At 32.7% G+C, this 16,483-nt stretch overlaps 2 protein-coding genes across 24 annotated transcripts in view; both read left to right on the top strand.

The window, feature by feature from the left end:
- The first annotated feature begins 1 nt into the window (after position 1).
- LOC129807161 (protein cornichon homolog 4) lies at positions 2-838 on the top strand. Its single transcript, XM_055856249.1, has 3 exons — positions 2-192; positions 276-598; positions 666-838. Exons 1-3 carry the CDS (start codon positions 118-120, stop codon positions 736-738), a joined length of 471 nt encoding a protein of 156 aa, XP_055712224.1. The 5' UTR covers positions 2-117; the 3' UTR covers positions 739-838.
- A 3,904-nt stretch (positions 839-4,742) lies between these two features.
- The window catches only part of LOC129807149 (1-phosphatidylinositol 4,5-bisphosphate phosphodiesterase classes I and II), a 204,609-nt gene continuing 192,868 nt past the window's right edge, over positions 4,743-16,483 (top strand). For 5 of the 23 annotated variants that reach the window (XM_055856227.1, XM_055856212.1, XM_055856226.1 and 2 more), the window contains exon 1: positions 4,743-4,892. The gene's annotated coding sequence lies outside the window, so the exon portion shown is untranslated. The remainder of the gene's footprint in view (positions 4,893-16,483) is intronic. The other 18 variants (XM_055856221.1, XM_055856232.1, XM_055856210.1 and 15 more) reach the window with 8 other exon arrangements.

Raw genomic sequence — 16,483 nt, 5'->3', positions numbered from 1 at the left:
GGAGAAAATCATCTGTCAAAGTCAAAGTAAAATCTCCGGGAGATGGAAATAAAAAATTAGAATTTATCTGTTTTAAAATTATTTTATGCACAAGAATACTCAAACCGGATCCTAGATATGCTTCCGGACACTTTGTTGTTCGCTTTTGCTCTCTTGGACACAGGATTCGTCCTTTTCATTCTCGTTTACTATGTAAGTACGACCATAAAAGGAAAATGCTGATGTTTTCCCTGTTTTTTTCCTGGTCCTAAAGGGATTTCTGGGCTTCTTTGCAGGTGATATTGCTCTCTGATCTTGAATGTGACTACCTGAATGCTCAACAGTGCTGCTCAAAGCTCAATTTTTGGGTACTTCCTCGTGCTGGAGCCCACATCTTCCTGGTCATTTTCCTCATTATCAACGGCCACTGGTGGTTGGTCCTCTTCAATTTCCCTCTAGTCACATGGATAATCTATGAAATTGCCAAAATACCCAGCGGTAACATGGGTATTTATGATCCTACGGAAATTCACAACAGAGGTATGGTCAGGAAGCACTTACGCGACTGTATGATTTACCTAGGATTCTATCTCATTGCATTCTTCATCTATCTCTACTGGTAAGTGCTCAGAAAAACAGAAATCGCCAGCAAGAATCATCATTGGATTTTATTTTGCATTTTTTAGCATGATTATTGCAATGCTAAAAGGAGATCCAATCCGGAGGCATGAAGAAGAGGATATAGTCACGGAATTTTGATCTCACCACTCATCTAAGTCATTATAGTTGCTCAAGACTGCTGCAGGAACTAACTTATTGTCCTAATTTAATCGAATAAATCTCGTCCTGGAAAATTGGAGGGATTTTTTTATTCTTCCGGGAATTTATTTGAGGTTATGGAGGAGTGGTGAGTATTTTTTTTGATTTATTTTGCGACTCCTTCAACTTCCCGGCTGACCAATTGCACTAAATCAAGTTAAATACTGACCTAATATTGTCACCAATATCAAATTGGTACTAGTGGGACTTCATAAAAAAGTGTTCAATTTAGAATTTCCATTCTATAGAGGAAACTTGGGCACCACCAAACACGGGGTAGCACCAAACACTGCGATTTTATAATCGGATATTCGAATTAAGACAAGACCTAGGGTAAGTGTGCCAAATTTCGGCATATTTGCATGCAAGCGTCAAAGTCTCAAGTTTGAAATGTAATATTTTAAATACAAATTGATTTTTTTTATTCTTTCTTCTGAAAGAGTGTTACTTGGAACCTTGTAAAGAGTTTACCGTCTTTATTTACTCTATAATCATTCTTAATACATTTTAAAATGAATAAAAATATAGACATAGCTTTGGTGCCCTATTTCGGCCACCTTCATTCTCATAGTTCCTTGCTCTTCCGGAATTCTTCCAATATCTTTTTCACGTTATCTCGTTTGTCGAAGCTACATTTTTTGTTATTCTTTTGCATTGTATTATCTCTAGAGTATGCAAAATACAAAAGTTCATGGAAATTCGAGGAACAAAAAAGGTCGCCGAAAATGCAAGCTGGCCGGAATTTGGCACACTTACCCTATAGAAAATTATAGGCATTATAGGGATGCTTGTCCATTAAAGAAATGATCGAGATAGTCCAAGTAATTTAGAAATAAAAATAAGTCTGGTGCTACCCTGTGTTTAGTGATGCCCCAATTTCTCCTAACACCTGCTTATTTTACAATATAGGAGGTCCAAAAAGGCGAAAATTTTGTAATGAAAGTAATTTTATAAAAAAAATATATAGCTTTATCCTTCTATTGCAAATCAAGCACCCCCTATCGACATCGTAATTTTAGTGAATTCTCTATAAAGAATTCAAAATTCGACCATGATAGCGAATATTTGTATTTAGAAGCGATGAATCAGTCAAAGTGTAGAAGTCCTGTGACTGGTTGATCAACAATGCAGTAGCCAGAGCAGAAATAATGGCTCAAACGGCTAAACACCGGGAGATGCAGAGAGACAGCAAAGATGGATGCGTGTTAGATTAAGGCGTCTACAGATTGAGAGCTATTTTCGTCAAAAATTGCGTTTTTGACAGAAATTTGACGTTTCCACCTACAAGGCTGCAGGAAATTTCCTTAAAAAAAAGCAATTTTTGACAAAAATTGCTCCCAATGTGTAGAGGCCATTAGGCAGAGGAATAAAGCTTTTTCCTCTATTCATTCACTGTATACAAACAGTTACGTTACATTTTTTATAACTAAATTTTACACAGTATGAAGCTGTCCCTATCCAGAAATCCAGATTTTTTGGCACCGGGCGGAATTCAATTTCACAATTGTGGGAGTCGAATCGGAGATTTCACCGTCAAAAAGCTAACTGGCGCTCTTACCAACTGCTCAATGAAATCCTGCGAGTTATGTTGCAAATTTTTTTTTTCAAATTAACTGCAATACGTTGAAGTAACATGAGTTGTTTCCTGCAAGAAAATGTGAAAAAGTGTTTGTTGAATTTTCTTGGGATATTGTTTAATGATATTTAATGGAAAACTTGCAGAAATGCAGTGTTTTTTCCGAAGATGTCGTTCTTGGATCAGTGATATTATAAGCAACAGCTCCTCTGTTCCAATCGCGACGAGGCTTTTGATTATAAATTAACTTTTCTGGAGCCACTGTACTGAATGTAAGCCCTAGACTAGCCGACTGCCAAACCCGACGGGCATTTGACTATGTGATATCTTTTGATGTCATCTTTTCATCCATGGAGATGGCCTGCCCCCGTGTGTTATGATGGGACATCACGGAATGACCACTTTCCTCCCTCTTGCACGCTTACGCGATTAAGGTTTGACACCCCTGGACTTTAGCCTGGAGTCTTTATTTATTTAGCCTCTGAAGTATTAATAAGAAACGGACGAGAGAAAGAGTTAGTTAGTGACTAAACTAGACAGTCAAATGAACAAGAGGATTTGGAAATAATACTAATCTGTCTAATATTAAGAGTAAATATTTTGATACCAAAAGAAAAATAGAACAACACCTAATACGGAGGCATTTTTCTTCAAAAATTCCTTCATAGTTAGGACATTTTCTTTCAAAATTTTTTTGAAATATTTTTTGATGGAATTAGCATCAATAGTGTGTAGACATCTTTGAAGAAAAAGTATAAGAATTATAAAGATGTCAGTCAAACCTAATGCTCAAAATAGACACAGGGATCGGCTTAAGGATCAGCTCGAAAAATGAGGGTTGGTTTCAATATACTCAGGGATTCAATTTATTTACATTTACAATAATATTTATTGAATGGTTTAACATCATAGGGTCAATTATTTCATAATTAATTCAAATCAGCGAAAATATCATTAAAATTGACCATAAAACACTGAAAAATCATAAAAAGACGGAGCGTTAAGGTATTTCTTAAATAAAACATGACATACTTTTTGATGTTCTTGACTTTTTTCTTAAGGAATCATTTCAATTATTACCCTTACAGATTACATGAAAATTCAAATTTTGAGTCTAATCGCAAGTTGAGGACTTAATCTTTATTACTTGTCTAAAAATTTTAGTACCATGATTAAGTAAAAGATTAATTTTATGTATTAAAATTGAAAGTGCATTTCAAATAAATTGTTCCTCAATTCGACAGGTCGACGAATCATAGCAAGTAAAGCTTTTTCACTTGAATGTTGTTTTACTTCTGAATGAATTCATAAAAGTGAGTTTCCCTATTTATTTTAATGCTTAACTAAATTTCAAGAGCTATTCATGATGTGTTAAACAAGCCAAAGTTAAATCCGTGACTTTTTAGTTTTGTGTTTTGTTTAATTTTAAGAGAAAATGGGTGGTCGAATAGAGGAACCCCAAGGTGGTCGAGTAGACGTACACTGATATTGAAGTGGTCGAGTAGAGGAACACTTCGCAGTTTTGAAACATTTAAATTTTTTATAATTTAAAACTATATTATGACTAAATGAAGTTCACAATTAGACAGATAAGGATCTATTCTATAGTTTTAGGTAAAAACTCTATCAAAAAAACACAAATTATAACTGTTTTTTCATAAGTTTTTCACAAAATCTATCCTTAAGTGGTCGACATAGGATACTTTACCTTAATCGAGAATTTGAGTAAGAATTGCAATGAAAAATGCGTAAATGGCGTAAATTAAAGAAACGGTGAGCATTTTACTGTCATTGTGATTCTGCCAATGTCGCAAAATCTTGAAATGCATTACGATGTAATTGTAATGGAAAGGTCAGTGTTCCTATCTGTATAAAAAAATCCATTGATACTGTACTTGTACTTTAGAAGTCTATCAACGATCAAAGTATGAATATTTAATGAAAATAATATGTTGAAGCTGAAAACGCTAATCATTGTTCCTAAATCCTGAGTGTATGATAGTTTGGGCTGATCCTTTACCGCCTAATTTTTCAATATGAGTATTCTTGAGGATCAGTCTGTGTCTATTTTCGTCATAAAGGTGCTGAAAAGTATTTACTCCACCCCACCCTATTATCTTTTCAATTTGCCTTACTATTGCAATTTCTGTAAAAATTTGTGCTAATAAAGAGAACTGCTATTACAGCAGATGAAACACAGCAATGTGGTGTCCACTGGGTTTGCGGCTCACATTTCTTCAATTTTTAATGCAAATTTGTCAGTTGAAGTTTGAAAGTGAAAGTGAAGTTGGCAGTGAAATGTACGATGTGAAGTTTGTTTATGTGGTGAAAAAAAGTCCATGAGAAAAAACTTGACGTTGCCTGGCGAAATCCTCAGTCGACCACAAGGAGAGAGGCAGTGTGGATGTGTCGTTCTGGCATCCGACCCCCAAAAAAAATCTTAAGGAGAAGTTAGTGGTGATTTCCCAGTGAGATTGTCCGGGAGTGAGTGATAAGATTGAGAAGAGAGTTTGTGAGGGTCAGTTTTTTGTTTTGGTCTGTCATTCGAGAGATCCGGGAGTTTTTTTTTCTGTCCCATCCTGAGATTCTCATGAAGGGGAGACGCCGCCCTCGCAAAGAGTGAGAGCCTGTGAGAGAGAGAGAGAGAGAGAGAGTGGCACCCAGAATCCCCCAACTTGAGATAATCGCGCCGATCGATAGACAAGAGATTAATTTTTTTTTGGGGAGGAGGAAGCTGCAAGGAAGGATGTTGTGTCTTCCCGACCAGGAAGTTTTCTGCCCTTTGTCAGCTGGTCAGTAACATTTTCTCATCTGTCCCACTTCCATCCATTTCCGAGGGAGCCTCTCGAGTGTGTGTGGCTCCAACATTTATTTACATATTAAGCAAAAAAAGTGAGACACACCAATAAAAGTGTGTTAAACATTTTAATTTGCCTTTAAATGAATTTACAAGACAACACAATTTTGTCATCACATTTCAAGCAAAAAGTACCAAGATGAGTTGCATGGAGATTATTTTTAGATATCTCAAAAACACTACATTTTCCCATTAGGCTCCCACCTTAGAATCTGCTTTGAAGGTAGTTGGAAAGGAATTGCCATCAGTCCAGGGAATCTAGGAGCTTCCTAGAACTTCCAGGACTCTTGACAATATTTTTCCCATTTTCCCCATAAATGCCAGGGGAAGCTAGAGAACAAGTCGCATTGCATTAAGAGATTTTCTTCAGTATTTTCTAAAACACACATGAGTGTGATTCCAATAGACGTGTGATAACTTGAAGGCCACTCAATCTGTGCCATATTTAGCATAATGGAGAAAAACATTAAAATGAAATAAATGCTATATATTTTATTTCTCTCCAACTATTGTGCCCCACACGGGCGCTTTTTTTTATATTTTGCCACAGTTGTGTTGACTTTTTATTGCCACGAGGAAAATTTATACCTTTATGCGGCAGGAGGAGACAATATTGGTCAGGTGCGGAGACCTTCTGGGAGATCAGAAGGTCTCGCTGTGCATGAAATTTTCGCCAAGAAAGTTGGCAAGACGAACACGCCCCAAATGATATTGAAAAACAATAAAAGTTGATCATATCAGTTGCATTCGCAATTGAAATATTTGCAATTAAGATTTCATTTAGGGGGCATTATTACAGTGCCTTTGCCAAAAGGTGGAACATTTTGGGAAAATTCCAAAAAAACATATCACTTCAATTATGAAGTAAATCTTTAGATCAAAATTAATTTTTATTTAAAGATTTTCTTAGTCTAAATTAATATGAATTATTTCTTCTAATGGCCTCTACACACAGGAGCAATTTCTTTAAAAAAAAATGCCTTTAACTCTTTCCGGACCGCAGCATATGCTGCAAGCCAATTTCATCATTTTTTTTTTAATCAAAAATATCTAAGCTCGGGAATTAATTGAGGTCCTACAAAAAATATCTTACATTTGGACATCCTTATAGTTTGTAAAATCATCCACAAGTATAGGATTTTTATCAGTTCTGAATAATTGAAAAACATCATTTTTCACAGAATATTCATATGCTGCTTTGGGTACTCAGAGTCCCAAAAGAGACGAAAGAGTTAAAGAAAATTTCCCCTATCCTTGTAGGTAGAAACGTCAGAATTTTTTAAAAAAGGCAATTTTTGACGAAAATTGTTTCTAGTGTGTAGACACCATAAGAGCGTCTACGCATTGAGAGAAATTTTCGTCAAAATTTGCTGTTTTGAAGGCAATCTTCTGCAATGCGCTGTAGGCGGAAACGTCAAAATTCTGTCAAAAATGTGATTTTTGACGAAATTTGTTTTCAATGTGTGGAAGCGTTAAAAAAAGAACGGTTGGAACGATTGATAGAACACTCAATTAGCTTTATGGCCTCTATACACTAGAAAAATTATGTTCATATTGTAGCAAATTGCTTACACTTGTGCAGAAAAAACTGTCGAATATTGAGATAAATTTGTGTAGCGTGTGTATAGGCCTTTACAAAATCCATAATGGCTTCTACACTAGAGAAATTTATGTACAGTAGAATCTTTTAAATTCGAACGCTCGGGGGGTATTTTTGACATTTCTCACCTCCCAAATTCGAACGATTTTTTCAAAACTAACGAAATTTATGTGAGAATCAATTGTACTTTGAATCAAATTCCCGTACCTTCTCACAAGTTTTAATAGTAACATACTTCCTTTCATTTTATACGATCATAATGTATGTAAACATTCTGGAACAATCACATAAATATGATTTTCATTCATCCAGAATACGATTTTTTTTAACATAACCCCACAATTGACATTTTAAATCCAAACGTCGTCGTTCGAATTTGAGAGATTCAGATTTGAGAGACTCTACTGTACATATTGAAGCAAGTTGCTTACACTCCTGTAGGAAAAACTGTCAAATATGGACATAATTTTCTGCAGTTGTATGTAAGCGCATAAGTCTCAAGTTTAAAAAGTAAATATTTTGACAAGGAGCTCCGGCTTAAGTGAAAACGGATCGAAAGAATTTGATATGAATTGCCTACTATTGCGAGCTCATTTATAAAATAATTTTTGAAATGCCCCTATATGTATGCAAATATTTTGAAAAATTTGCGCTGAAAAGTTTTGCATAGGGTAAAGTGGTACAAGTTGGACAGTGGTACAAGTTGGACAGTGGTACAATTTGGACAATGGTACAATTTGGACAGGGCTTTTTGTCTTGATAAATTTAGTACTTCATTTTTATTTGTATATTTTTAATGCTTTAGTTTTATAATTTAGTTCCTTGTGCTTCAAAACAAATTTTGTACTGTATTTATCAAGAAAAAAGCCATGTCCAACTTGTACCGGCGAATTGTCCAACTTGTAACACTAATTCCAAATTATACATTTTACCCTATATCACGGCGTTTCCGTTTCCAAAGACCTCTCCTGTGGGTATAGAATTTTTCTGTGATATTAGAGTGACTTTGTGGGTTTTTTTTCGGTCCTGAGAATTTTTTGAAAGCGGAACTCCCTGTAATACAAATTGAAGTTTTTTGTCACTTGTTCTTAAGGAGTGTTGAATGGAACCTTATAGATATAGATAGTTTATCGTCTTTGTTTTTTTTTAAATCATTCTTAAAACACACAAAATGAAAAAAAAAGAAAGTTTTGGGTAATATTTCGTCCACCTTGATTCTCATGGTTCCTTACATCCTTACCCTTCAAGAATACTTCAAAAGTCTTTTTCACATCATTTCGTACGTAGAAGCGACATTTTTTTTTGCATTGTATAATCTCTAGGTTATGTAATTTTAGGTTTTGTTCATGGAAATTCGAGGAACAAAAAAAATGGCCGAAATTGCAAGCTGGCCGATATTTTGTACAGTTACCATAATCATTTAAATTGGATTTTAAAACGAAACATTACAGAAATCTATATAATTTTTTTTAAATAATTAAATGTACAATTTGAACCATTCTTTAACATAATAATTGATAAAGAATATAATTAGCTTCCTAAAACGCCATTAATTATGACAATTGGATTATAATTGGATTTTAGTCTAAATGTTTAGCTCATACTACGCAGATATCTTTAAAAGACATTTAATTCAATTAAAAGCGAATTTTGAACCATTTATTTTAAGATAAGCCATGGTTTTTATTAGAATTATTGTTTAGCTATCTAAAACGCCGTTATCAAAATTGGATTATTACTGGATTTTTAACTGAGGTTTTAACAGAAGAATTTCGGTTCGACAGAATGTAGCAGGAAATAGACGGAGACACTGAACCTTTCTTGATTTTCACAATTTTATTCTCTACGACGTTTCGAGGATGGATGTCCTCTTCATCAGGTATCGAATATGGCAGGGAAAATCACGTCTGTGTCAGTCAGTCGAATGGTGAACATCACGGATCAATTCGTGATCAAAGTTCAAGTGCAGTGTAACAACTCCCACCTGTACGTGATTTTCCCTGCCATATTCGATACCTGATGAAGAGGACATCCATCCTCGAAACGTCGTAGAGAATAAAATTGTGAAAATCAAGAAAGGTTCAGTGTCTCCGTCTATTTCCTGAGGTTTTAACTGAAATCTTGCAATATAAAAATTTATTAGGGGAAATTGAAAAGTGATTTTTGATTTTGACCTAATTCTTTAAATTTGTAAATCGGCCTTTTAATTATTAATCGGCCTCTTATATTTGTGAGAAATTTACATCAATTTTTTATCAAATCAAGTCTTTAGAGTTGTTTCACATTCTTTACTAGATATCTTCAAATTATTGTGTTTTTGGTCTCTACATAATTGTGAGAAATTTTCGTCAAGGTAGACAAAATTCACGTGCATATATCCACTCAATTTATGTCAATATGCACTTATTTTGACGAAAATTTCTCACACTACATAGAGACCATAATGACCTCTACACAACAGAGAAATTTTGATAGTTTTGCTTATATTGTCATAAATAATTTTCCTCAGTATTCTAAAGATTGACGTAAACTTTTTATAAGTGTAGAAGTCATAGTGGTATCTACACACTATACGAAGTTTTTGTCAATATTTGGCATTTACGTTATTGTAGGTAAAACTGTCAAAACATCTTTAATAACACAAAATATGTACATAAATTTCTCTAGTGTGAAGAGGCAATAAATCTGTCATGAGCTGACAGAAATGTCAAATCGCTAGGCTTTTTATAAGCTGATTGCAGGAAGCTTTCAACCCTTTAAAATATCTACTGAAAATTGAAAGGCATCTTGATAAAATTGAGTTGTTAAATCGAATTTCTAATCAACAAGTAATTTAAAGTCCAAATTTTCCAAAAAAATATTTTTTATGCAGAAGTTAAAGAAGTTTAGCTTTATGAACATATTAATATCCATATGCACATAGCCTATATTAAATTAATAGATTCATAATCATTGTAAATTATAAAAAAAACACTCAGTGATAAAGAATCTCGATAAAATTAGGAGGAATCATAGCAAATTTTAAGCATTAAGCTTCTATAGACAAACTTAACCAAATGTACAAATTGTCAGCACACTTTTTCTCCTTTTTCTAAATGCAACAGTCACACGAATGATACCTTGATTGAAAAAGAGGCGATTGAGCAAGAGTCTACTGTATAATTAGTAAATATTTATTTTTGGTAAGGGTAAAAACGTAAATGGCAGTTTAATCACAAACTGTAACTCTCAACTTTTAAAGCCTTACACTAACCTCTTTATTTGTTAAACTAATTTGTTTGCATTTTTTTTTTGGCAAAAACTGTTTTTTTTTTATTTTGGCGTTTCTACCTACAATCATAGGGGGGATTTTTTTTATAAAAGCATTAAAAAAATTGTTCTTAAGTGTGTAGAGACCTTTACAGATAGAATTTATTTTTTAAGCACTATCTGCGTTTTACTTATTGTAAAATAATCATCCCGTTCTCTGGTTGGCTGCACTTTAATGCTCTAACGCCAATCAAAGTATAAAGAATAAACAATTCGAATATTTAACGGAGTTATCACACTAGAAAATTTCACATTAAAGTTAGCAAATTTTGCTCATAAATTTGCTCACTTCTCATTAATTTGCTCATTAATTATCAATCGTATTTATGCTATTTTAATCTATTTAAACCAATTTTTGTGACTCGAGTCCACTTTTTTATCACTAAATGAATCGATTTCTCAAAGCTCTTGATGAAAATTGCACATTAGGACTCATATCAGCAACAATTAATGTTAATCACATTAAAATTTTAATGTGAAATGCTCTAGTGTGATACCACGGTAAGGTATTGGTCTGGCTGGTCCGGCTATTCGAAAAAATATAGCTAATTTCCTATAATATTAATTTTTTATCCCAAAATTTCATATTTTTGAAAGTGATTCATGCTTGAAACTGACCACTTAATATGGTTTTCGTGAAAGTACCTTTAAAGATTTGATTTTGTCATTTGAAAATCAGATCAAATCTGTAAGATTTGATTCTGTAAGATCTATCAAGTATTTTTGGAAAATACTGCAGTTTTTATTCAAATATTGCAGTAGTTTAGCATTTTGAATAATTTACAAAAATATTTTTGCTTTGAATTAAATTTAATTGATTCACATAAAAATGTTAATTGCAATTACTGCAAATTATGTAAAACTCTAAAACACAATCGCCCGAATGCAAATTTAAATTGTTCCAAAAATTATTTAAATATTATTTTATTATTTTATTTTATTTGGTGTTTTTAGTGGTATAATTGATAGGAGAAATATTTTATATGCTGATTTTTAATATCACTAACATTTGGAAATTATGTTTCAGCTCTAAATGAATTTTATTATTTTATTTAAAATAAAATGTGCAACTGTTCTGTACACGCGCTGTTGAGTATTTTAATTAAAAGTATAAAAATGCATAAAACCTTTTGCAAAATATTTATATTTAATCAGCTTGTAAAATATTATGTACCTTCTCTTTATTTTAGTATATTTGCTATATAAAACGACTGGATACAACAAAATGTTAAATTAAGTAATGTGCAGAACATGTAGAACAATTCTAATTAGTATTCGTTTACATGATTGGGTTTCACTCTGTTGGAAAATGTAAATATTATACCTCCAAAACCTATGCGTATGATAATTTAATCTGTAACGATTGGAAATTATTTGATCATATCGTGTGAGTGGGTACTGTAGACATTTCTTCTTCTAAATATTTATAACAAATCATTCTTGCAATTTTGTTTATTTTGCATTTTAATTAAAGTCGAGAATACCAAAAGGCGAAATTGTTGAAAAGAAATATCATCAGTATCTTCTCTTTAAGCTTTATATTGCTTTAAATAATTTATGGATAGATTAATGAATGTTTTGTGGGCAGGTTTTTCCAGAATGATCCCACTTTTCCGCACATCATCACTTGATCACAACACTTTTATCAATATTTTCTTATACAGAATGTTGTGATCTCTCGTCGCTGAATGAGTCAAATTAATTTTTTTTTAAATATTATATACATATTCCCCTTCATCATATTAAGCACTGCAATATAACTTGTTAATTTTTCGTTTGGATGAAAAGTGATCAGAAAATTGTAAAGTGGGATGTGTTTGTCTAAAAATAGTCTTTTTCTTCTCATCTCAAGTAGAATGCAAATAAATAATTTCATGGTATATTCTTGCTTCTTTATTTGTCCTACAAATTTGCATGTTGAACAAAAAAAAAGAGAGAGAGAAAGAGATGAAAAGGAAAATTTTGTGCTGAAAAGGCTGCAAAATGTTTCTTTGCAAAATAGAAAGAAAAACTTCCTTTAAAGGCAAAGATCTTTGCAATGCCAAAAGAGATTTGATGAATTTATAGTTATGAAATCTTTTAAATTGAATTTGTGTGCCAGATCAATGAAAATACTTTTCATTGATGTGATTCACCTGGGAAGTCTTGTAGTATTTTATGGTATCTTTAGGTCAATTGGATGTTTATTTGGCACAGTTGCAGTAGAAGAGGCATAACTCATTTTGTACATTCAAACATTTTGAATATTGGAAACAAACTACCCATGAGCCAAATTATTACTCTAAATTTAATAATGTTTCGTTTATAAAAAGCAAAGAATGATCATTTATATTTTGTGTATTGAAATATAGGAAAAATGTAAAAAAGAATAGTAAAAAAAACATATGGTAAGAGTACCAAATTTCGGCCAGCTTGCAATTTCGGCCACTTTTCTTGTTCCTCAAATTTCCATGAATTTTTAATTTTTGCATACTTTAGAGATTATAAAATGCAAAAGGTAACAAAAAAATGTCGTTAAAACGAGACGATGTGAAAAAAACTTCGAAAGAATTCCAAAAGAGCAAGGAACTATGAGAATGAAGGTGGCCGAAATATGCTGCCAAAGCTATGTCTACATTTTTATTCATTTTAAAATGTATTAAGAATGATTTTAGAGTAAACAAAAACCATAAACTATCTACAAGGGTCCAAGCAACACTACTTATAAAAAAGTAACAAAAAAAATTCAATTTTTATTAAAAATATTACATTTCAAACTTCAGACTTTAGCGCTTGCATGCAACTATGCCGAAATTTGACACACTTATCCTAACAATATTATGAAATAATATTAAATTTGACTGATGTAGGCTTAGTTTGGTAATTTTTATTTAGTCATTGTTAGGTAAAATTCCTTAAAAAGTAATAAATTATTGGCTGATTTACCTAAAAATTTATCTAATTTTACACAAAATGTGTAATATTTGTGTATAAAATGTGCAAAACTTCGTGGAGGTTGGACTACATTGAGCTGGGGCTACATTGCAACGCTATTTTTCGCATAAAGGAAGCTAGGCTAAACATTACTTAGATATAAAACAATTGTAGGTCTAAATTAAATTGTGACTAATTTTCTGGTTAAATTTTCCTCACAGCAAAAAGAGGCAAGATAAAGAAAAACAGGAGAGTGAAAATTTTGTACGGTGCGTGGACGTTAAAAAAATAGTAGCAAGAGTTAGCCGAGATCCTGACAGTATCTCGAGTATCCCTGAGATTACGAAGTTTCCCTAGTTTTGTATTTGATCCTCTCTGTTCTTGATTGTGCGGTTTTGTTAGTTCTGGAAACTGTCCTGGATTACCAAGATTTTCTAAAGTATACTTACTAAATATATTAATTGGGTTTATGACGGCTGTAATTAATATTAATTAATATTAGGGGAAAGCGCGCTCCCTTTGCACGACTGATAAGTCAATTTTCTTCTTTGTTGTTAATGACTTTGAACCATGGCTCTTTTCTAGAAATTCGAGGCATTGGGTTAACCATTAAAATAAAATGTCATAATGGACAAAATTAATTAAAAATACAAAGAGAAAAGATTATTCGAAGCTTTAATGGTCCGAAGGTAGTGTACTTTGCTCTACACGGATTACACGTTTTTCTGAAGAACATTTTTGTACAACTTTACAACAATAATCGAGATAGCAAAGCAAACCATCTAAATTTGTGTATTGAGCACAAACCTTTCTGGTGGTATTTCTGCCCTCTGTTGGTAGACACAGGAAAAACACTGATTATTAATAAATAGTAAATAACAGGACTGTTGAAAGCCTTTTTTTTTTTGAAAATGTGCACAGGTGTCTTAGTCAAAGGAAAGCTTTAAAGATTCGTACACAAAACCGATGTGTAAGTTTTTCGATTTGATTTTCTTGTTTTTCTGATTGACAGAGAAACCGCATTGAATCTCCCGTTATAGAAAAAATCTCTTACTAGGCTTACAATTAAATTAAATTCAATTCAATTTATATATTTCTCCTCAATTAATGCTTGGTTGCATCTGCCGCCGACTTACCATGACCGATCTCATCAGGTAAACGGCAGAAACAATTCGCTCCGCGATCCACAGTCAGAGGCCCAGTTAAGAGGGCCATCATAAAAAATTTCTGGAAATTCATAGATTTTCTTTTACAAGAAAATAAACATTCCAAAAATACCTGTGACGAATTTTGAAATGTCAAAATAATTCTGGCTGGCCTGGTTTTAACCGATTTGATTAAATTTGGATTATTTGGAAAGGTCTTGAAATTTCCAAACCGGATGCATCGGTCACAATCGGTAATGAATCGGTAAAGTACCCGTAAATGATCATTTTTTTTAATTTTCTGTTTTTTTTCTGTCCGTAAACTTATAACACAACTAGAGGCTAAACGGTAAGAGATACGAACTTCCGATTTTTTGGGGGACCAGTCATAAGTGGACTCAAAGATCTTTATTATAATTTTTATTTTCCCGCATTCCCTTCGTTTCCTCCACAACCATGCTTTTTGGCTTATGTCGAAAACGGCTCATACGAGTTCTTTAATTCTTCTAAATGTGCCTGGTCCAAGTAAGTCTACACAAGTTGAACGAAACTTAGAGAAGAACCTAAAGATTTGACCACTGTTGAAGGCTTGGAGACTAAGCCGAAAGTTCTGGAAAAAGTTGATGCATTTTTCCTGAGTGATTTTCCACTTCCAACGATTTCCGAACCCCCATTGATAGATAATACTAGTTTTTACATCGGTTTTTTTCTTTACAATTTAATTTTTGGATATGTTTTGGTGGTCATCCAGGTTGACATTTCGTTCAAATATACTTATGATCTAAAACATTGCCATCTTGAATTTCTGAAGTTCAACTACTTTAGAAGGCCCATTTTTCAACCGATTTGATTAAATTTGTATGTTTTGGAAAGGTATTGAAATCAGTAATAAATGTGCTATGTAATCCGTAAATTAAATGAGTTATATTTCTCGTATTTACATTCTTTTGTCTATATGCTTGTAACTCATGCCAGAACATTCTAAAATTATCATTTCTTTATCAATTTTTGATTTTGAAATGCTTTTGTAATTTATGAATCAATTTGATCTCTAGTAGATCAGTAAGCACCAAAAAATCATGCGAAAAACTAATTCACGGGAACTCTATCTCTTGAATCCGAGGATTCTGCAAAACTGGGATGCTAGATAGATAGATAAATATATTTATTTTCATGTTTGATATTACAAATTAGAAAATCAAATACTTCTGTTACTGCAAAGGTGCGCTTTGTACTTTGATGTTTGCGCCATGGTATTCTATCAATGAAAATGAAATCCATGCACTCAAGCCATAGTTTTTGCTTGTCTCAACGCTTTGTGTGATATTCCTAATTGAAAATTAACCAACAATTTATTAAAATGTTGTAATTGTCAACACTTTTGATATGGACTATCTTAAATGAGCCACTTTAAGTCTTATAATAAAGTAATACTGAATGAATGAGAACAAACCATATCGCTGAATGAATTAAACACATAAATCACTCGCATGTCTGGTAAAAGTACTTCCATTGAACAGAATTTTCTTAATTTTGTTTTTGGGATAAGAATTTGCATTATCAAGCCTTAATTTTTTCATCTTAAAAGACTAAGGAGTATACAAAAAATGGGCTAAAGAATACTCTGTCAAGAAAAAAAGAGAGGAGACGAAATGGATGGAAAGGCGGATTAGAATTTACTGGGAAATTAATGAGATTCCATGTAAACATAAACTTGTTTTACGATTATTTGTTTCAACCATTATGGTGGTATATCCTTAATATAAGAAGAGCCAGATATATTTTCGACTGAAAGGACAAGGGTGAGAGATGTGAAGGGGAAAAGGTCACAAGCGATATTTCTTTAATCCATGCGTCCGTATTGGATGTTTTGAATGGTTGAATTCTCCTAAATTAGCACGGTGGGTCTCCCTTTTCCGGGCTGGTGCTATATTTGTGGGTAAAATGATTCAAAAAGGGGTTGGGCTGAGGGTGGTTTTGTTGGTTTTCCCAAAATGTACGCAGATATATTTGAAGAATAGCCCAAAATCAACGAGATGGTCACGCTTCTATTTGCACGTGTACAATTGGGTAATTTTGCTTTTTGAAGAGAAATTCTAGAAATTAAAATTTTTGTTTCATGACATTCCTATAGAAAAAAAGATGAAATTGTAAACAATTAAAAAGATTTTTATTAATTCTTCGTATTTAATTTCTTAAAATTATTAAAAATTAAATTTAAAATTAATTTTTGGTTGGTTACTATTTGTATTTTATAAAATTGATTTTGATTGCTTAGAACAGAG

This window comes from Phlebotomus papatasi, chromosome 3 (assembly GCF_024763615.1).
Source record: "Phlebotomus papatasi isolate M1 chromosome 3, Ppap_2.1, whole genome shotgun sequence".
Taxonomy (NCBI): domain Eukaryota; kingdom Metazoa; phylum Arthropoda; class Insecta; order Diptera; family Psychodidae; genus Phlebotomus; species Phlebotomus papatasi.
Note: the sequence above shows the minus strand (reverse complement) of the source record. Positions and strands in the feature narration are given on the sequence as shown.

Bases quoted from the DNA above. Each gene is read 5' to 3' on its own strand.
- LOC129807161 (XM_055856249.1), top strand. From the start codon at position 118: ATGCTTCCGGACACTTTGTTGTTCGCTTTTGCTCTCTTGGACACAGGA. The intron at 193-275 runs GTAAGTACGACC...GCTTCTTTGCAG, and splicing joins TTTTCATTCTCGTTTACTAT to GTGATATTGCTCTCTGATCT. The intron at 599-665 runs GTAAGTGCTCAG...TGCATTTTTTAG, and splicing joins TTCTTCATCTATCTCTACTG to CATGATTATTGCAATGCTAA.